This window comes from Montipora capricornis, chromosome 10 (genome assembly GCF_036669925.1).
Source record: "Montipora capricornis isolate CH-2021 chromosome 10, ASM3666992v2, whole genome shotgun sequence".
In the NCBI taxonomy this organism is placed as follows: Eukaryota; Metazoa; Cnidaria; class Anthozoa; order Scleractinia; family Acroporidae; genus Montipora; species Montipora capricornis.
This window is the reverse complement of record NC_090892.1, coordinates 4,165,570-4,188,069: the sequence shown is the minus strand read 5'-3', so window position 1 is coordinate 4,188,069 and position 22,500 is coordinate 4,165,570. Positions and strand designations below refer to the sequence as shown.

Genomic DNA, 22,500 nt, shown 5'->3' with positions numbered 1-22,500 from the left:
CAAACACAGTTTAATTTAAACGGAAAACCTTTCACAGAGAGCAAAAAGCAATATATATATAAATATTCTTAAATCCTAAAGGAATACAGGGGTAACAATGCAATCAAGGACCCATTCAATCGAACAAAGCATCAAAGTTGTACACAATTGTACACAACGATCAGTCTACACAATACTGAATCAGTTCCACAACACCTGGGGTAGTAATTTATTCAGGGGATGCCGGTGTCTACCATTAAAACACCTGGCCTCGGTTGTTCAAAAGGTGGATAACGCTATCCACCGGATAAATCACTATCCAGCCGATGAACACTATCAAAACCAGTGGAGTTATCCAGTAGATAGCGCTATCCACCTTTTGAACAACCGGGGTCCGGAGATTGGTAACTAAAGCCTGGTTTCTGTATGATCTGCAACGGTCTGCGACCATCGGAAGCTGTCTGCGTCGGTCTTATCGCAGACGAACGTAACAGCAGGCAAATACGTAAAAATATTCAAGAACCGTTACCACGTTTTTATCCGTCGAAGACAGCAGTTCAGTCTGTCGAAAGCTCATAGCCTTTTTAAACTTTTTACCAGAGAACAATTATACTTAATTCTTAGCAGGCAAATGTTTTCATTTAAATCTGAAGCGATCGCAGACAAAGCAAGGAGAAAAAGGAGCGCACTTTCTTAAGGTCTGATTGGGCGTGTTTCAAGGCTCTTGAGTGAGGCTCCTGGCTCTCGAGTGAGGATCCAGCACTTGGCTAAGTAGCCTGACTTCTGGCTGTTATACACAATTGTGGTGTCATTCACTCAGAAGCCCTTCCAGCTAATCCTGCCAAGCCGACCACATGCTGGAAAGGTCAGACCACAACACCGGGAACACTGTCCCCTACTCTTTTCGAATAGTGTGTGGGATCTTTAACGTCCCACAGAGTTAATGAACAAGGGTTGTGAGACGGGACCTCCGGCTTATCGTCCTTATCCGAGAAGACTAGAGAGTCTAACCATTTGCAGATGTAATTACAAAGGCAGCACTTTCTCCTCAGTTATTTAAAGACCCTGAGTGTTGGTCCGGCCGGAGTGGAACTCACGACCTCCCGGGTGACAGCCCGGTGCTCAACCAACTGAGCCATCGGTGCGCGGTGTCGAACGATAGTGTCGAACAATAGTGTCGCCGATAGGACACAGATCATCTCAGATACACGTTTCCATTAAAAATTGTCTTAGTCGGAAGCGTCGTAATGGTCTGGAAAGTAGAACTAGATTCAACTTTCCCGATCATCCAAACCGTGTGCCGCAGATCGCCGCAGACGCAGGGGACAGATGTTTCCATATGTCTGCGACGTGGCGTAGACTTATCGGTGATCGTGTCGCAGACCGATCGCAGACCGTTGCAGATCATATGGAAACCAGGCTTTAAAGCCAAGTCTCCCGGTGTCTCTTTGCTTAGGTAAGCAAATGTTAATATTGTTGTACTTTTTAAATTTGGTTTAAAGAGTCGCTGTTAGTATCACTGTGATACATTTTTGCTCTCAAAACCATGCTCAGTGCGGTACTTATGGGGCTTAAGTAAAAGTGAACTGTGCTGAATATTTCTTTTTCTCGCCTCACGGTTTTTTTCCTGGTTGTAGATTGAATGATAATTGAGTGAGTACGTCTTTCATCAGCAAAATAATATATGTTAATCTCTGCTTGCTTTTTGTTTAAATGTCTCTGAAGAAGTTGAACAACAACTGGTTAACCAAACTGCCGGAGAAAGCTGGCACCGTCTCCTTTGGAGATTTATTCTTCGATTCTGACTCGGGAATACTCGGAAAATATCCGAGTGCTCCTTTGCAGGAGAGGAAGCAACGACCTTCCGATTACTAATTCGGATGCTCTACCACTGAGCTATCGGAAACTCGCAAGAGCTAGGACTCGGAGATAGTCGGAATGGAAAATTGACACCACTCCTACACCCCAAATTAATAATGTGAAAATGGCGTGTTTTGGCCTTCAAGCGGCTTCATCCGCGACTCTGTTGTGATCCCAAGGTCAAACTGTGGGAAACGAATGTTTTTTTGGGTAAGCAGGTGTTTGTAGGGAAGAGATGAAATGCCACTAACTAAAAACGACTGCGAGGAAGGCTATTGGATGGGACCAGGGAAAGTTAAACGTTGGAATTAATATTGACTAATCCCTCCCGTCACGGATTTATACAAGTAAATCCCTCATAAATAGTTCGAATAGTTCATATTAAGCTCCGTTGTTCCGTGCTGCCTGCTAAAGCCCTCCACTGGCCGTTCATGCCCAGCGGGTCTGTCTGCAAAATAAATGTTGTTGAATACTGAAGAAAAAGGAACGTTTAAATCATGAACTAATCAAGTTTAATCCCTAACTAAAGTACACATTCGTTCTTCATACGATGTCTATCTTGCACTTGTACATTATTTTAAGTACCGTAACTTTACTTTTATTTTAAATAACGTTTTATACAGCTATGGCTCAACTTGCCCGTGCTTAATTAAGGCCTTTGGGTAGTCTATTTGCAAAAAAAAAGTTACCTCTAGTTTTTCTCCTGAGTAAATATGCAAGAGGTAAGGATTTGGGCAAGTTAAAAACCATTCGCTGCAACTTGTCAATATTTCAATCTTACATCTTTTTAGCGCTATTTTTTAGCGCTATCAACAACGCAGCTATCACAAGAATTTGGTCAGCACCGCCTACAAATGGCATAATATATGGTAACATGGTGAATACAGAGTAACAAGTTTAGAATTTCCGTTCAGTTTGGGAAGACGTGCGCAAAAGCAGCAAGTGTTCCCCTCAAAACGCCTTCCATGAGATTACACAACGTCATTTCACAACTCACAAATCCTTAACACTCCCATAGTCTCTGTTATTTTCTCGCGTATTTTAGAATCCCACAGGGTTTTTTTTAAACCACATCCCATCGTTTATATTAGGCTTATATACAGAGGCAACCTGCAGTGCATATTTTCATATCCGTTGCAGAGGACGAAAAACGTAACGACTTGTGGTGTAAGTTTCTTGTTTCTAGCTCTGTTGGGTTGTAGAGGCTTTGGAAACTACTTTTGTTCTGGATATTAATATTGTTGATTTATTGAGACACTTCAGAGATAAAGGCTATGCTCAAGTTGTAACATTTTCGTATAACACTAGCAATTAATCTTATCTGGTTATTTCCAAAAGTTTTTTGCCGCTTTTTATGACCCAAGGATATATGACCCTCCCCCCCCCCCCCCACCCTCTTCCCACGGTGAAGACCGATATTGGCTTACAAACATGATCTTAGCGTCCTCGTTCCAGGCGGCTTGGTATGACCAAAAAGAGCTGATTCCTTTTCAGATTGTTTTCTACTATAAGTACATGATCGAACACTTTAGTTCCGTTTAGGAAATAAGCCCTGTTATAAGAACTAATAGAGTGTTTTCACCTGACGTCACGGCGGCCATGTTGGTTTACCCAACTAATCCTCCGGGATTTGAGCTCTATTATCATGCAAACGTTTTCTTTTGTTTTGGTGGAAAAACAAGGTTACTGATCACGTGAGTGAAAACACTCTGTAAGTGCTACCCGGCCAACGTTTGTATAAAACGTAACCTTTCCTTGTACTTGTACATGTTCATTGCCGTGACTTTAACATCTTCAGTTCCCACGGCCTGCTCCCGTCTGACCTTGTAGCTCAGTCGGTAGAGCGGCGGAGATCTAATCCGAAGGTCGTGGGTTCAATTCCCACCCTGGTCAGATCTTTTCTCTGTCCTTGTGTGGGCCCATTTCAATAAGTAGGGCTAACGCTCACATGGTTCATATGGGGTTTAAAATATAGAGTGTTTTCACGTGACGTCACGGCGGCCATGTTGGTGTTCCTAAACAATGGAACGGCGGCCATGTTGGTGTCCCCAACTCAATCCTCCGGGATCTGAGCTCTATTATCATGCAAACGTTTTCTTTTGTTTTGGTGGAAAAACAAGGTTACTGATCACGTGAGGGAAAACACTCTATAGGCCATTTTGGAGTTTGTGCCTGCCTCCTCTTCAAAGCAAGTCCAAGTGCGAGGTTTTACCTATGAAAAGTAGTCTTCATTCATGTTTAAAGTAAAACTAATTACCATCACTCGCTTTAAAGAGAAGTCAGACATAAACTCGGAAATGGCTTATTGCTATCAAAGTGAACTCGTTCTCAAAAAGAGATCGAATGATCTCAGAGGTGGTGAATTACGCGGGTCACGTGATCACGAGTAACTGTTGAACATTTCGTGATAGGTGGTCATTTTGTCTTTCTCATCAGCAAGACTTCTAGCAGCTACACGCCAATTGCCTCACCCTTCGACCAATATTTCTTGCAGCTGCAGCCAAGCCCATTGTTATATTTCTAATCATCTTCACCAACATTTGAAATTTGGATTGAACGGCTCCAGCAAGGGCAAATATACTCTTCTTGAAACATCTGTCTTTCATTGTGTTACGTTGATTGACTCTTACATTTTATGAAGAGCGCAAAGTCTGATCGGATATACACTTCATTTCCAGGTGTACGGTAAACTTGCCTATTGTGGAAAATGTAAGGGCTTTCTTTTGGAAATACCAAAACTACAAGAATTTAAACGTTAATTGCTTCAATCTTCTAGTGGTTTGCATGGAATATCGTTCGGATTCGCTGGCTGTATTGGCAGAGGAGTCAAAGAGACGTTGCCCGTAGAGCCACCGTTTTGGGAAACACAGAGTGTATTCGTGAAAGAGCCATCAGTGTTCGTGGGAGAGCTATCTATAAATTTCTCTTTTCCGATGTCAGTTCCTTGAAAGGTAACTATACTTGGAATATCAATGGATCGCATGGTTGTTTCACCAGTCTCGTCATCTAGAGAATCCGCCTTTAAACGATGCACCAACTGAAAAAAAAAACAATTAATTCAACATTAATTAGTTTTTTGACCAGTTTAAATTCAGAATTGTAGCACTCTGGAGATCAAGCAATTAAGTCGCTTAGTTGAAGAGCCGGATTTCTTTTGTGTGCATTAAAATAAAGACTGTTTCAGGCAGGTTGGTTGATCAACTTTTTCAACAGGCAAAAAATTATCAGACCATTAGTGTAGGTAATCACATGATTTCGAGTGCAATTCGGAATAAATAAGCACGAGTAAATTTTTTCAAAGACGAACAAAATTGAACGAGCCCATAGTGCGAAGTTTTTGAAAAAGAAATTACGAGTGCTTATTCATTCCAAATTGTACGAGAAAAATCCTGTGATTCCTTATTAATAATATTCGTAAAAAAATCTCGAGATGACTTTGTCTTAAATAAGCAGAAGCAACGCACGCGTCACGCAATCATTTGAAAATTACGCCATCCAGGGCCCGCATTTGGTTGGCTATCTGTGACGTTCTTTGATCATTGACCAATCAGAATGCTTGGTTTTTTACCTCTATTTCCACCGAATTACTGATGTTCTGTGTTACCCGGGGAAACTGCAATAAGAAGTAATAAGAGTGCACTTGCCTCCAACCAATGTGGCCTGGCTCTAAACCCAAGACACACTATCCTCTTTATATAAATTTTAAAAAAGTTAAACAGTTAGAAAAGCATTGGTAGTAGCCACTGTCGCTTTTTTGAAGGCAGGCGTGGTTTAAACTGTTTTCCTTGCTCAACTTGAGCTGGACCAGGGTGGGAACTGATTCCTTCTGAGAATTAATTCCAATTCCCGCCTTGGCCAGAGTTTTTCTCTGTCCTTGTGTAGGCCATTTCCCTTTCCAGGGCAAACTCTATGATGTATTATAGGAATAGCACTCAAAAGTATACTCCGATCTAATGTTTATGGAGCAGAGATGGCGCAATGGTGAGAGCACTCGCCTCCCACCAACGTGGCCCGAGCTCGATTCCCAGACTTGGCGTCACATGAGGGTCGAGTTTGTTGGTTCTCTACTCTGCTCTGGGAGGCTTTTCTCCGGGTACTCCGGTTTTCCTCTTTCCTCAAAGGCAAGCTATGAGCTAATGAGATTACTTGGAACCATGTTCCCAATTAGCGAGAGGATCATTTCTCACTCGTTTATCATTACTGACTCTAAGTGGGAGACATTTCTGTTGAAATATAAGTGCTACCTGGTCAACGTTTGAAAAAAACGTACCTCTCCTAGTTAGATTTGTGTGTTCTTACCTTTGGCAAAAAGATTAAAGATATCGTTGTCGTAGCAGGGAATATTATGCACAAGCTGAGCACAGCGTACAATTCTTTGTACTGCGTATCATCCAAAATGACGGATAAGAAAGCACCAATCGTGGATAAGACAACCACGTTGTACACACAAATACCAATGACACGCGAGTCGTTCAGGTGGGCGTAAACGACATTCCTTGTCTCGTAAGCGAGAAACAGTCCATAAAGCAATAGTATTCCTTTGTACACAAAGATCAGAGTCAACCACAGCGGTAACTTAGTTGCCTTGCAGACATTCAGTTTATGTTCGATGATCTCGAACGGGTTATTTGGATTTCGCTGCAACAAAATGCGTAAGAATTGGCACAAGTCGACACTCATTTCAAGATTCTCCTCCAACCACAAAAAAGAAAATTATTCGGTCAATCAGTCAGCCAGTTAGTTAGTCATTGGATCTTTCAGTGAGACAGCAAGTCAGTCAGTTAGTGTGTCAGACGTAGGTCAGTAATTGAGAAAATATGTTCTTTGATTTGGAACCTATCCTTTCACAGGTAGCCCAAGCTCGATATATGTGTATCTGTACTGTGCTATGTTATGCAAGAGTAGAAATATAAGTTTTTGTAAAGGAAAACGGTTTTTCTCAAATTTCCAAAAAATATATTTACCATTTAAAATAAAAAATAGCTTATCTTGCTTCAGTCTTGTGTTTCTTTGCCTCTGATACCAGAGACAAAGAAACACAAGACTGAAGAAAGGTAAGCTTTTTTAAAAATTTGAAATCGTAAATATTCTTTTTGAATTTTGAGAAAAACCCTTTATAGTACAGATACACATATATTGAGCTTCGGCTACCTGTGATCCTTTCGATCTTTCAGGATCAAAATGCACAAGAAAAAAAACCAATGAGGACGAGTCGGCATTCATTACAAAATTTTCCTCCAACCACAACATTCATTACTATTTGAGTCCGTTAGTGACTGAGTAGGTCCCTGGGTGGATGGGTAAGTGATTGACTCAGTCAGTTGGTCAGTCGGTCGATCGGTAGCCTGCGTGGCAAGGGTAAGTAAATTAATATTTCTGGCCCCGCGAGGAATAGGGCAAACAAAGCAAAATTGGAGGGCGGGAAGAGAAGAGAAGGAAACACTTGCGGACAAACCCCTCGATTTTGAAAAACTCCCGTTCGCACACAAACGGAGCTCGTAATTGGCTTGGCTAAGTCGCATATTATTGAGAAAAGGTCTGACATGGCTAAAGCGGAAGACGTAATCAAAGCAAGTTAAAACCCAAACCTTTAAATTTTCTCTTCTACCGGGGATTTAGTCATGAGTTGCGACAAGAACAAAAGTCGTCTGTGAAATAGCTCTTCGCAAGAACTCTATTTGTTTTGTTCCCCTCAGGATTTAGGAAAATTGCGATCTTTCCAGTTTTAGCACTTGCCAAAGAATTCACGACTGTGTTGTCCGCTGAAAGGTGTTGCGAACGATCAATTCAATGGGGTTTCGGCTGGCTCGTAAACAGACTCCTAAAGGATTTAATATTTCGAGGTCCTTGTATTTTGCACCGCTGTGGAACAATGCTGTTGAAATCCTATCGTGTAATGCCGACGCTTTGGGATATTGCAAAAGAAAGTGCGCCACTATTTGTATTCGTAGCTGTTCCTTTAAATTTAACATCAAGAATATAATACCACATGCGGTAAGAACAAGGTCATACACCACGGAACAGAAAATTCGCACTTTCTCTAAGAGTATTGTGTTGGAAAACATATACAGTGATTTCGGCGGGATTGTCAGACAACAACATGCTTTCGAATTTCAGGTACTCTGACATTTCATTGAGAGGAATTTTTGTTCACAGCATTAGCTGCCACAAGTTATAATCACATACTTGCCTTACCAATCATTAAAATCTTACCGTCGCGGGGAATGTATGGCTTCATAGTTGACTGGAAGTCGCCTTAGGTAAGAGCACCTTTTTTTAACATTGGTCAAGATTATCATTATTTTCCTATTCCGAGAAGATTTTCCGTTCTTTGTTTTTGTCACTGGAGAAAACACTCGCGCCGATTTAGGGATCGGACTTCTTCCCTTAGGCGTGTCCAGCAAACCCTCTTTAGTGCAGTTGACTTGCTAATTTTACTTTGTATTGATTCCTGGGCACACGAATACTATACAGTGATCCATGATTTCGAATCTTGCATGCACAAGGTTTCAAATACGACTTGAATACTTTTGACATTTTACCATCTCAAATCCAATTTTCAGGCAGACCTCTGCCGTCTTTCCGACGGATTAAAAGATTTTTCGTTGAAATTGAACCTGCCTGGGTCGCTCTGATTCACTGCTTTACCTGTGTTTAAGTTCATTTCCGCTACGGACACCAAACATTTAATTGGTCAATTTAAGACAGCCGATGACAGCATCAAATCCTGCTTTGCGCATTCAGGCATGACAGGTCAAGTGGGCAGTAATTTTCGAATGCAAGAGTTTGTCTGCAAGCGTTTCCCCCCTTTTTCGCGCGGTAAAAACATAAAAAATCTTCCATGTTCCCCGCACGGAAACGCTTGCTACGCAGGCTAGTCGATCGGACGTGTTGCTTCATTACTTTTCCTGTATTTTTTTGCGTCAACTAACAAAACACAAGTTACATCCTACCTCTGTTCTTATTGTGGTTTGATTGTGTTGTAGCGGATCAGCAAGTTCCCATGCCAACAAGGTTACAACGTCAATCAAAACAATTCCACCCACCATGGCAAGCATCGACCAATCAGATAAAGGTCCCAGCTAAAGGATTTCAAAAGTACTTTATGTTAAAAAGGGAGAATCGATGAATCGAAAATATTCCATTTAGCAATAGACCGCGCACCGGTGGCTCAGTTGGTTGAGCACCGGGCTGCCATGCGGGAGATCGTGAGTTTAACTCCGGCCGGACCAACACTCAGGGTCTTTAAATAACTGAGGAGAAACTGCTGCCTTTGTAATGACCTGTGCAAATGGTTAGATTTTCAAGTCTTCTCGGATAAACCGTAGGGGACGTAAAAGAACCAACACATGTAGTTCCCGGTGATGTGGTCTGTCTTCTGTGGTGTGTCATGGTCGGGAGGGTAAATGCTCAAAGATATTAGCTACACCAACCTACTCTAAAATCCGAGGGTAAATAAAGTTTAACTATGAACATCATCAAATCAGAAAGGTGAATGTTGATCGCAGTGGACAGCAATGCCTAATTCCTTCTGAATTTTATTAAACAAGGCAGGAAAGCAATCAGCTCATTTCTTACAGACACTTTGCAGCACATTGGGTTGCTTACTCATCATATCAGTTTGCTTGTCGGTCGAAACGAATACTTTTTTCCTTCAAGGATAAAGTCATTGAAAACTTTTACGAAAGTCTTTACCTGGCACTATGTCCAGACTATTTTTGTGCTTTTAGCATATTTAAGAGCATAACCGTAGACATTAATTTGTAGTTCCCCATGATTTCTCCCATTTTCCGCTATCTTTTTCCTGATTCTAAGCGTATGGAAGAAAAATATATGCTTTCTGTCTACTTGCTTCTTGTCATTTTCCTGCTAGCAGGGGTCTATTTTCTTTTGCGTTCACTATGCTGACGAGTATGGGAAAAGAGACCTCTACTATAGGTCGAAACTCACTGTGTTGAGCCTGCGCGGTGGTTTCTTAGCGACCGAATCCTTACAGTAGGCAGACATATCATGGGGCATGTGTTTTGAACAGCGCCGTCCAGTTTCGACCCATGGCAGAGGTCGTTTTCCCGTAATGGTCAATCCAGCGAACGCGGGAAAAAAATAAGACCTCTGAGGCAGGGAACTTGTCCTTCTGAACAATGAGAGAAGTAATTACCCGCACTTTAAGACGCTTGTTCGTGCAAATCTTATAAATTCTCCACGTCTTAATGAACATAGCACCAAACGCCAATGAAAAACCTATGTTCAAGATCCATGCGCGGGTCTGCAAAAAAAAGGGATCCAATATATGCTGTGAAAGAAATCTCCTTCCATATTTTTCACCATACGAGTAATATGGATGCACTAAACTATTTCAGGAATATGTATTTCCAACAATATGGTGGGATAAAAAAGGTGCAATTGCCTTAAAGAAAAACAACAATACCCAAAAAAAGAATTACAGTTACCTTACAAACAAGCGGGAAAGTTTTCTTGGGATCTTCGAACACACGCATCCCGAACAAAAACACTGTAGCCAAGCAGGCGATGCATCCCAGCACCATGATATCGTTAAACAACGGTGCGGATAACTTAATGAACCTGTTGAACAAGACAAACTTGTCTGTAGAGCAAAAAATCAACCTTAAGGACGTTCGCGCTAATTGTTTGTGCCTAACTTTTACTGCGCTGGTAACGCGACTGTAATATGTCACGCATTACTTCAGGCATTAGTTAAAATCTTATGGCGACAAAAACGCCGGGGAAAAATTTTCAGGTCGGCTAAAGAATGGCACATTTATTTAAACGTTAAAGAGAAAGGACCGCGAGGCTGCTAATCGAGTAGCGGTTAAAAGTTTTGAAAGCTCGAGGAAGGGTAGTTCTTAATAGTCAGCGACGTTGCGTAAATTTAATGGGGTTGGTTTCTAAAAATGTTTTTATTACGTTACGAACTTCTTAGTTCAAAATAAATGCATGTTTTGAAATTAGGGCATTTCTCCCTTGCCTTTTTCTAAGAAGCAAAGTCGGTAACCCCCCAGTTTTTTTTTTTTTTTTTTTGGAATAAGTAATTTATGACCTAGCTTCAGGCAAGAAATGAAACAAATTTAAATGCCGGAAGATTTTCGCGCGAACGTCCTTAAGAGCACGGTTTGCCATGGCCTTTGATTCCTGGAATGGCCTTCACACGTAGCTTAAATTGGTTTCTTACCTTCTCTGCTCGAGAAGTTTCTCTCCGGGGACTCCGCTAATTTTCATGTTTCATCAACCGAGATATGTCCAGTAATGCACACAACAACAAAAATGGCAAAAATGAGAAAATGTTGGCGAATTTGGCAAATATGGCGAAAATGACAATTTTGCCACAATCGCCAACGAGGAAAAACACAAAGCAGTGAAGGGGACCCATAAAAGTTGACGAAAGCGGCAAACTTGGCAAATATGGCAAAAATGACAATTTTGCCACAATCGCCAACGAGGAAAAGCACAAAGCAGTGAAGGGGGCCCATAAAAGTTGGCGAGAGCGGCGAATTTGGCAAATATGGCGAAAATGACAATTTTGCTACAATCGCCAACGAGGAAAAACACAAAGCAGTGAAGGGGGGCCATAAAAGTTGGCGAAAGCGGCGAATTTGGCAAATATGGCGAAAATGACAATTTTGCCACAATCGCCAATGAGGAAAAACACAAAGCAGTGAAGGGGGCCCATAAAAGTTGACCAAAGCAGCGAAATTTGGCAATATGGCGAAAATGACAATTTTCCCACAATCGACAACGAAGCAAAGCACAAAGCAGTGAAGGGGCACATAAAAGTTGGCGAAAGCGGCGTATTTGGCAAATATGGCGAAAATGACAATTTTGCCACAATCGCCAACGAGGCAAAGCACAACATTACCAGAAATTTAAGACAAAATGGCGGACGCCCAGACTCGACCCAGCCCTTGCGCTCTCCCAGAATGGCCGCCTATCGTTATAGAGAAATGTATGGAGAAAATTGAAGAAGTGGAAGTTTCAGATTTAAAGTGGCATACACGACATTTGCCGACCTCTAAATGTAAAGTGTACGTACCATATCATTATTTACGGTAGTTTTGGTCTCTCGAAAGTTCGCCAACGTGCCGCCAACGGCTGTTACAGTTCCTTGAGCTCTCTAATTCTTTCTAAAAAGCCCAGAGGTGCCTACCTTCCCTCCACATTTTAGAACATTTCGTTGATGTGAATCCTCGGTGCCGACCTCTCTAATCGTCGATCGATGTTCAAACTTTAAAACGTGATAAAAATCAGCCTATATCCATTCCCCAAATTGCCGCCCAAATTGCGATAAAAGAGGTTAAAAATACATCCATTTCTGCGATAAAAGCGGTCCAAAACGCCATCTTTACAGGTGGGTACTTCATATATGATTATTATTATACAGAATATCGCTGGCTAAGTGTACTGTGGGCCCTGATGTTTGAAAATTATTTTTACTCTGCCAAGTCATACGCATGAAACGAAGTTGTTTCTTCTCTCTAAAATCGTCATTCGAACAGGAGCCCAGATTCTAGTTTCCCCTTTTTCACTCTCCCTTGTATTGACAACCTCAAAAAAGAAATTAAATTGATTCAGATCCTTTGATAGTGTGTTATTTCAGTCCTTGTTTTTTCTATGTACTGCTTTCTTTATGCCGCCATCTTGATAATTTGAAACCGCGTGCCAAATACTTCGCGGGCGCAAAATGTCGCCGATTCACAGTAAACAATTCACAGCTATTTTCTGCTCTTGTTTTAGTTCAAAACGTAAGTCAGAATTGACTGAAAGCTTGAGGAACGCTCCTTGAACGAAGTCTGTTACCTTGGAAGTGTGACGTGAAATGCACTGAGGTTGCACTGGATTCTGTCACCTGTCATTTTTAACCAATCGGATCGCTGCGTTTGTCAGCGAACGCGGGGAATTCAAAAATCAATAGCTCGCGTGCAGGCTCACTTTTCCTCGCCCCATTCTTCTCGCCGGCTTTGCCTACTCGCGGTTGCGGCGCCCTTGCTTGCCTAACAAGTGAGCCTGCTCGCAGGCTACATCTGGGAGTTCCTCGTTGTACGCCTTGTGATCATGGCTCTTTGAATATATTTAGAAAATAAAGAGGCTAGAGCGCACCCTGACATACATTTGAAGGCCATTATTGCGTGGCGATAATACAACTGCTGTCTTACAGGTAGCCACTTTAGATCTTTAAGGATAAGGGAAATATGGTCGTATTTCCTTGAGCTGCTAACGATACGAGCCGCGAAATTCTGTACAGCCTGGATCCTACTTAAGTTGTACTCAGGGGTGTTGCTCTAAACATTACAACAATAATATAGCTTGCTAAAAACTAAGGCATTAACTATAATAGTTAAGGTGGTTGGGTCAAAAGCATGTTCAACTCGATTAATCTGGCCTAGGCGCACCATGCAAACGGACACTGTTGAATCTATGTGATCGTTATATGTCAAGCAGGGATCCAGGATAACTCCCAGATCCTTAGCAACGGTAGCCGGTGTAATTTCTTTTCCTAACAAATTAAGCCGAAAATCCTCTACTTTGCTGACCATCGCTCTGGTGCCAAAGATAATTAAAATAGTTTTACTAGGGTTTATAAGGAGTTGATTTCTAAACGTCCAGTTACTAATTCTGCATAAGTCTTCATTTAATTTGGTAATCTCGCTATAATGAACTGCCACCGCGGCCGCAATCCCGCATACAAAAATTTGGTTTTATCAACGGAGTTGATAATGTAAATTGGACACCGTATAGTGATTCTCTGTACGGTGGTCAGTTTACATTATCAACTCCGTTGATAAAACCAAATTTTTGTATATTACCTCCCCACCGACGCAGCACCATAGTTTCTTTACAAACTACCCCCCGCAATCAAGGGCAAGACGATCTCGTGGAAAGTGTAGTTAACCGAACCTGAAAGCTAAAATTTTACGAGAGTGCTTAGGCCTAATCACTGAAACGAGCGCTTAGGCTTAAACAGTAAACGAGTGCTTTCTTCTTCATACTACCTAGTGAAAAGTGTTGTACGTTATGCGAACCACAAAATGAAAGCTAGAATTACGTGGTAATATTAAAGACTAAAAAAAGTAACCTCGTCTACGAGAGTGAATTTTTGACTTTGCAGAAACAATGGTTAACCTTTGTGTTAAATTCGCACATTTCTTGTCCACTTTTATGACACTGAAAGAAAACAAAAACGCAAACTAACAAACAACAATCCGATGTGTTGCCGCAAGCAGTATAATGAACTGCCAACGCGGTCCACAATCCCGTAGTCGATGACTGAAAATTGTTCAAGGGCAAGACGATCTCTTGAAAAGTGTAGTTAACCGAACCGCAAAATGAAAGTTACAATTTTACGAGAGTGCTAAAGCCTAATCACTGAAATGAGCGCTTAGGCGTAATCAGTAAACGTGTGCTTTCTTCAAACCGTAAAGTGAAAGCTAAAATTTTACAATGGTGCTTAGGCCTAATCACTGAAACAAGCGCTTACACTTTTGAAATATTGCTATAATGAACTGCCATCGCGGTCCGAAATCCCGAAGTCGATGAATGAAAATTGTCCAAGGGCAAGACGATCTCGTGAAAAGTTTAGTTAACCGAACCGCAAAATGAAAGCTAAAATTTTACGAGAGTGCTTAGGCCTAATAATAGTTTTCTTAACCGAACTACAAAATGTAAGCTAGGATTTTACGAGAGTGCTTAGGACTAACCACGAAAACCAGCGCTTAGGCTTAATCAGTAAACGAGTGCTTTCTTCCTCACACGATCTCGTAAAAAGTGTAGTTAAGTATAATGCAGTGCTTTCTTCTTCACACGATCTCGTGAATAGTGTAGTAAACGGAACCACAAAATGAAAGCTAAAATTTTACGAGAGTGTTTATGCTCCGGTACAGTACCTGCAGAAGCTGCCAGTGCTTAATTAGGCCTAATCACTGAATCGAGCGCTTAGTCTTATTCAGAAATCGAGTGCTATGTGTTAACCGAATTGTAAAATGATTCGTTGAACGCGCAATAAGAACGAGAGATACATATCAACTTAACAAATCGAAAATGGTTCAGCGTTGTCTGTACTCTTATCGACAACAATATTCGCCATCACAGTGGTCAAAATGTTGTGGATTTAGGAGGTGCAGTGAGCAATTTGCCTCACAAGGCCAAAAATATCAAACATGTTTGATTTTATCCTCACGGCTTCGCAAGGCAAATTTCTCACCAAAATTTTCCCGCAAACATGAGTAGCTCTTTCCTCACCTTGTGCGGCGGGCTTAAGTAGGCCAAAAGCATTTGAACAGTAGAAAACTATTTTTTATCTTGGAGCAGCTGCAGTTTACCCCGCCACATCGAGGCCGTTACTGTAAAGGGCTGGCCACGCGGTACGCGGAAAAAATAAAGTCAAGGTTGCTAAGTATATTAAGTAGCTGGCTACACAGTACGCGGTACGCAGAAAGAATTAGGTATGTTAACTAGCTGACTACGCGGTACGCGTACGCAATGTTAAAAGCGTGCTTAGGCCTAATCACTGAAACGAGCGCTTAGGCTTAATCAATGAACGAGTCCTATTTGCTTCACACAATCTCGTGCAAAGTGTAGTTAGCCAAACCGTAAATTGTAAGCTAAAATGTTAACGAGGATTTAGGCCTAATCACTGAAACGAACGCTTAGGTTCAATCAGTAAAGGAGTGCTATTTTCTTCACACAATCTCGAGAAAAGTGTAGTTAACCAAACCGTAAAATTCACAATTGATCGCCACTTCATTCGCGACGCTTTCAGAACGAGAAATACTGTTTTAAATAAATTTCATACTTCAACTTGAATTTATTAGTTTCGGCGTACCGCGTAGCCAGTTACGCAGAAGTTTATTCGAGTGACAGGGTATTCTACAGTTAACTTTATCATTGCAAAGGGACAGCAAAAAATGTATATTCCATGACGAAATAGTAAAAAAACGCAACTTAGTTTTCACACATTTCTAAATCTTTGAATCCTGGAGTGTAAGTGTACGTTCCGCAACACTGCTTCCACAATTTAATTTTGCTGATTACCAATATCTAGATTATATCGGCTAGTCTGTGTCTGTTCATTTCACAGATAGCCTCTTTCTTCTCCTGTAAGTTATTCACGTTTTTTTTTTTTCACTCCGCTTTTAAAGCGTATGTAAAGTTAAAAAGGGGGAGCCGCCAATGTGTTAGATGAGAGGGAAAACAAAGCGGAAAAGCCTTTTCAAATCTTCATGCCATTTAACAGTCGCACCGGAAAATGACTGAGTGAAACGCGAAAGTAAACAGGTCTGTTGGAAGCGTGCTTGAATTTCGACAAATGAGCCCCAAAATCATCAAGAATTTGTGACGCTGGTGAATGAAATTGTCAAAGGGCAAACAGTTTAATGAAGTGCCACCGCGGTCCGCATTCCCGTAGTCCATGAATGATAATTGTTCAAGGGCAAGAGGATCTTGTGAACGGAATCGTAAAATAAAAGCTAAAATTTTACAATAGTGCACGACCTAATCACTGAAACGAGCGCGTACACTTTTGAAATATCGGGATAATTACGGATTTTGTCAATGTTCACCCAAATGGTGTAAATACCAATGGATGAACGAATTGGACTGGCAAAATATCGCAAAAAATTGTCGAATTTTTCAAATTCGCCAAAATCACCAAAGTTCACCCATGTGGTGTCAAAACCAATGGATGAACTAATTTGACGAAATTGGCAAAATAAGGCCGAAATTGCCGATGTTGTCAAATTCGCCAAAACCACCAATATATATATCGCCACAGTTCACCCATGAGGTGTGAAAACCAATGGATGAACTAATTTGACGAAATTGGCAAAATATAGCCAAAATTCCCGAATTTGTCAAATTCGCCAAAATGGCCAAAATCTTCAATGTTCACCCATGTGGTGTCAATACCAATGGATGGACCAAGTTGACGAAATTGGCAGAATATCGCCAAAATTGCCGAATTTGTCAAATTCGCCAAAATCGCCAATATCGCAATATCGCCACAATTCACCCATGCGGTGTCAATAGCAATGGATGAACTAATTTGACGAAATTGGCAAAATATCGCCAAGATTGCCGAATTTGTCAAATTCGCCAAAATTGCCAATGTTCAACCATGTGGTATCAATACCAGTGGATGAACTAATTTGACAAAATTGGCAAAATATCGCCAAAACCGCTAATTTTGCCAAGATTGTCAATCGTGCAGCTCTTTCGCCAAATCTGCCATTTTTGTCATCGCGTGCATTTCTGGACATAAGTGATAAGTGCATCAAACAACACCATTCTATTTGGCCCCCTTCGATCAGATGTAATTTGATCTATAGTCAGTCCCCCAATTATCAAAGCAATTGTGCTACGCAAACTTGCGACTTTATAAAAGAGATTATGTAAGAGCGAAAATCAACCTATAAATTGCAATTTGCTTTTACGAAGAAAGCTGTGTTCACTTGTGGCTGGACATAATTGAATCGTCCATTGTAAAAAGGGAAAAAAACCTTAATTAAGACATTTAAAACGAAATTTAAAAAACCCATAATTTCAATGCTTTCGGTGACTTATTTTATACATGTGACATGTGCAAGTACATTTTCCACACTCTCCACCCCTTTGCCACATCATCGGCAGCTCTCGCCTCGCTGGTACTGTAATCTTTGGCACAACCGTTGGTAAAGCTCTCGCTCAGCTCTCGTAGACCTCACATTGTGAGTTGTAGTCTATTGGTGCGTTTCTCCAAAGGTACCGGCAATGATGATGTTGATAATGATGATGATGATGATGATGATGATGATGATGATAATGATGATGATGATGATGATGATGATGATGATGACGATGTTTTTACCACTTCGCCATGGAAGGTACGACTCAATCAAATTCCATTTAAGCCTGACTTTTCGGGGTTTTCTTTCTTTCTTTCTTTCCTTCTTTCTTTTTGTTACTGCTTTCTATCAGCGATAATCTAAAAATGTTCACATGCTTTTTTCCGCAGTTCAAATTTGCATGTCTTTTATATATAGTTTCTAACTTTTGTAAACTCGAAGTGAAGCTAAGAGATTGTGAATAAAATATAACACTGCCGCTAATATTGTAAATATAGTTTGTTGGTTCTCTACTCTGCTCCGAGAGGTCTTCCCCTCTCCTCAAAACCCAGCATTTGATTTGATTTGTTCTGATTTCAGTTTATTTGTAGTCTTCCCAATTAGTAGAGCACTCCTGCTCGGCTAAATAACCTTGAGACTTAAATGAAGTGATGATGATGATGATGATTATTATATCACTTACAAAACCAAGGTTCTATAAATGTGAAAGCTCACTTGAATTTGCGATAGTATCGGTTAAACACCAGAAAAACAATCCCCATGACAATGCCAAAGCTCGCTGCTGCTGAGAATACCACGAAAAGGTAGTCAGGGATATCGGACATTTTCGTCTTTATTCTTGTGTGATCCGATGGTACGCGATTATCTAAGTAGAAAACACATTTAAAAACGGCTTAGCTTTTTACAAGTGACAAAAAAGCGATGCACAAATCTATTCCAAGACAAACCAGCACGTCCCAAGCCCCCAACTGGAAACAGCGGGTCTTAAATTGTCCAACAAGTCGAGAACAAGACCCCACCACCGAAAACGAGGGTAGCAAAGACTGATAGAATGAGCAGGTTGCAGGTTGCACAGTAGGGTAAGGCCCAAAATACGGCAAAGGTGAATTGACAGAAAAAATAAGGTGAGTGCAAAAATACAATGTACCTTACATTCAAGGTTTTTGCTATCGAGCATAGAGTTTGGATAGTTATTTATATTCCTTACCTTTCCATAAGGTCTTTTCGCTGCCGTTAAAAATATTTATAAATCCTCCTCCACTGTTTCTGCTCTGATGTCTTCCAACGTCCTCCAGTTTTTTTCCACCGTCTGCAAAGAAATAGCAAAGAAAATTTGATGTAAGACAATTTTTAGTAATTTGACAACTTTTTTCCGCAATAGATTTCCGCTGAGAAGCTTGTTGGCCGAATTGGTGATTAGGTGATAATGGCACGAATTTCGTCGTGTTCTGGTAAGAGTTCTTTCCGGGTATCTGTTATATCTCCGTATTCGTTTGCATGATGCCGGCGCAAAATCTCATGCAAGTACGTCATACTATGTGAGGTACCTGGTCAAAGACGCATAACTTAAACGTTTTACCGCCATCATCAAATTCTCTAAACTGACATAAAAGTATTGTATGTCAGTCAGTAAGGAGAATTAACATTCAGATATTGGGAGTGAAAGGGACAATAAATGGCGGATTTTAATTCGTCAAAAGGATTTCCACAATTTGCAGTGGGTGTTCTGTGCTAAAGGATTAAAACAATGTCGATTCAACCAGCAGGGCAACCAGCCTGTGTACAGCCGCCCGCTCTCCGAAAAAAAAACTCGGAGAGGAGCGTCTGTGAATTACCGTTGATGATCGTGTTCCATACCACGTGATTTTTCCTGGAATGTGTGGAAAATGATTTGATTGGTTATTACCCATCGATCATTACATCATTGAAACAACGAGTTTTGTTTGGATTTTATTTTTATTTCTCCACATCAACACCGTGAGAACCACCGTGAGAGATTTTACGATGAGTTCGTGTGTACTTTGAGCACTGTACAAAATACGAATATAAATCTTATTGATTGTCAAAGAGGTTTTTCTTTTAAAGTACGAGCGGAATTGTTATCTATGGAGTGTAAAGTGGAAATCGATTCGACGTACATTTGTAGGAATTGTTGTCAGCGCGAAAGAAACGAAAGCGCTCTTCACGAGGTGAATATAGCACTATTCAAAAGATTGTCCACTCGAAAACTTCGTCTCCCGCTATTCCTTACCAGTCAATGTAATCCCAACGCCTTGCTCGGACCAGCCTAGCTATTCTCAAGCACAATCTACAAAGCGTAATGCCCTGGAAGATTTGAGATGTGAATACATCGAGGAAAATAACAGCTCATCGGCAACGATCTGTGCTGCTCTGAAGATCAAAGCCGTACCCGGTTGGAAGGCTTGCAAATACATCCTTTCCTTTAAAGAGTGCTTCTATGCTATAAAGCCAAGGTATCTTAAAACTATCGGAGACGCTCTTCAATGCACGTTTGAAATCTACCTCATTGACCACCATTTTGAGAATTTAGCTCCAACGAAATATGAGCCACGCAAATTTTGGTCAGCGTAGATCACTTAATAATGTGTGCAAAATTATTCCGGAACACGATTACTGACGGTAAATCACAGACGCTCCTCTCCGACTTTTTTTTCGGAGAGCGGGCGGCTGTACACAGGCTATGAGAGGATTGTTCTTTATGAAGGGTGTACTGCCGATTGGAAAAGCGCTTATTGTCTGGCAGCAAAATGCACTAAAAGCACTAAACTTATAAACTTTCAATACAGACTCCTGCACAGAATTTTACCGACGAACCTTTTTCTAACAAAAATTAAAATAAAAAGACCCAAATTGTTCCTTCTGTCACAACTATCACGAAAATCCGGCACTTTCAAATGCTCGAGCTCACGATGCAAAATTTGTCCTTTCACTCTTAACACTAGCAAAATATCGGGACCTAAGCGATCTGTTAAGATTACCGATCGTTTCACATGTATCTCCGCAAATGTCATTTATTGCATAACCTGTATTATGAAATAAATTATAGATTGGCGAGACAGGTAGACGACTAGGCGACCGATTCCGTGAACACCTTCGCGATGTTGAGAAGAACGACAAAGATGCATCTAAGGCAGTCGCTCGTCATTTTAATCTCCCTAACCACTCCAAACAACACATGGCTATCTGCGGCCTTTCCCTACATCCAGGTACGACGGAAAGCCGCAAGAATCTGGAACAAAAATTCATCTTCCAAATCGGCACCCTTAATCCCCACGGTATTAACGAACTTAACTAATGTTCTCTTATTTTCACGTTGCCATGTTACCACCAATAGCGTAGCTCCTACTCTACTATAAAAACTACACACAACCCAACGTCAGCTTTTAGAATCCCTGTACGGTGGTCAATTTACGTTATCAAATCCATTGATAAAACCAAATTTTTGATATTGAAACTAACTTGCAAGTTATAAAATGCGATCGCAAGTTATAAGTTGCGTTCGCAAATTGTAGGTTGCGATCGCAATTTAAAAGTCGCGATCGCAAGTCATAAGTTGCGATCGCAAGTTATATGTCGCGATCGCAAGTTATAAGTTGCGATCGCAAGCTAGAAATTGCGACGAGAAAATCGATGTGTCCCTTATGAGCCACCGTAAAAACAGAAAAACGTGGCTCGACAGATTTGCGAGCTGTCTTTTGGTGCGTCAGAGCGTCGTTTTGTAAACTTGTTTGATAACACAAAATTTTCGTGTTTTTGATCATACCTTGGTATTGTTGCAGAATAGTTGTTCGTTGTATAACTTTGCCAGCATCAAAAGACATGTGACCCTATAAGTGAAATGCGACCGTTTGTTTGAGAAGCTGCCAAGAACAAAACCGCGCTAACCCAACACTCAGTGTGGAAGAATCACAATATGAGTGATAATGGCATAATGAGGACCATTTTAATTCGAAATATTATGTACAATAGAATTCGAAATCAAAACAATGACTTTAGATTTAGTCTAGAAAATGGTAACCCTATGTACAAAATGCAAGTTTAATTAAAAATGTCTACAAACTAGAATTCTTGATGTCTTCTGGCAAGCTGTTCCAAAGATAACGTGCCGCAAAAGGAAAGGCACGCCGGCCATAAGATTTTAAATTAAAACAAATGAGTAACTTAACAAAAGTAATGAGTGGAAGCCCCGCCTACACGTGCAATTTTTATATGACAATTTTTATTTGCTCGCGTAGACGAGGAAATTTGGCCAATTCGTTTTATGTGACAACTGTATTTCCTACAGAGCTGGCGTTTTAGCATTTACGCGTTCAAAGATCAATAATAATAATAATAATAATAATAATAATAATAATAATAATAGAATTGATTAAAAAGTTAAACGCTAAAAGATTTTTAAAACACATTCTAAAAGTGAACGACGTTTCGGCGCTACGTTACGCCATTATCAAGTTAAAAAGTAAAAAAGTGCGAGGTGTAAAATGAATATATAATATTTGAAAAAAATACATTAAATATTTGCGGTCCTATGGGTATAATCCCCAAGGTAAGAAACACGAAAAGATAAAAATAATAATAAAAAAATGTACGGTAGTTTCACGTGAACAGTTTGGCGCGAAATGGGATTATACCCATAGGACCCGCAAATATTTAAGGTAATTCCTTAGGATTGCATTGCGCATCCCTACTGCGCACGATTTTCGCGTTATTAGCGCGCGCACATGAGCACGTGCGCATACAAAACGTAAGAGATTTCGCTCAAACTAAACCCGATAGCGAAATAAATGCTCCTTTTCTCTCAAACGAGCACGGTGACCCCCGACTTTTTTTTCAGGTATTTGCTAGGAACAGTCTAATAAAGAACATTTTGAAGAAGAAGAAAAGTTTGATAGTAGAACATGAATTTTTTTTGGAAAACAGTTCCGTACTGGGTGTATTTTACCCAAGGCGAGGACTTTAAGCTAACCACGGAACTGTCCCAAAAAGTGCACTGTTCCCACAACCAGGGAATGAAAGTCGGCGTAAATGA

General features: G+C 40.7%; 1 protein-coding gene, 1 non-coding gene and 1 pseudogene across 21 annotated transcripts in view; 1 reads left to right on the top strand and 2 right to left on the bottom strand.

The window, feature by feature from the left end:
• The window catches only part of LOC138020177 (uncharacterized), an 11,982-nt pseudogene extending 7,537 nt beyond the window's left edge, over positions 1–4,445 (bottom strand).
• Positions 2,335–22,500, bottom strand: part of LOC138021713 (gamma-aminobutyric acid type B receptor subunit 1-like) — an 87,040-nt gene continuing 66,874 nt past the window's right edge. For all 20 annotated transcript variants that reach the window (XM_068868696.1, XM_068868689.1, XM_068868681.1 and 17 more), the window contains 8 exons: positions 21,235–21,298; positions 18,658–18,759; positions 18,165–18,315; positions 10,290–10,422; positions 9,998–10,105; positions 8,793–8,921; positions 6,139–6,477; positions 2,335–4,876 (listed from right to left, as the gene is read on the bottom strand). In XM_068868696.1, coding sequence (XP_068724797.1) covers positions 4,604–4,876; positions 6,139–6,477; positions 8,793–8,921; positions 9,998–10,105; positions 10,290–10,422; positions 18,165–18,315; positions 18,658–18,759; positions 21,235–21,298 — 1,299 coding nt within the window. In that variant the 3' untranslated portion in view covers positions 2,335–4,603. The remainder of the gene's footprint in view (positions 4,877–6,138; positions 6,478–8,792; positions 8,922–9,997; positions 10,106–10,289; positions 10,423–18,164; positions 18,316–18,657; positions 18,760–21,234; positions 21,299–22,500) is intronic.
• Positions 3,660–3,732, top strand: Trnar-ucu (transfer RNA arginine (anticodon UCU)). The gene has a single exon. It is a non-coding gene; the product is annotated as a tRNA-Arg (tRNA).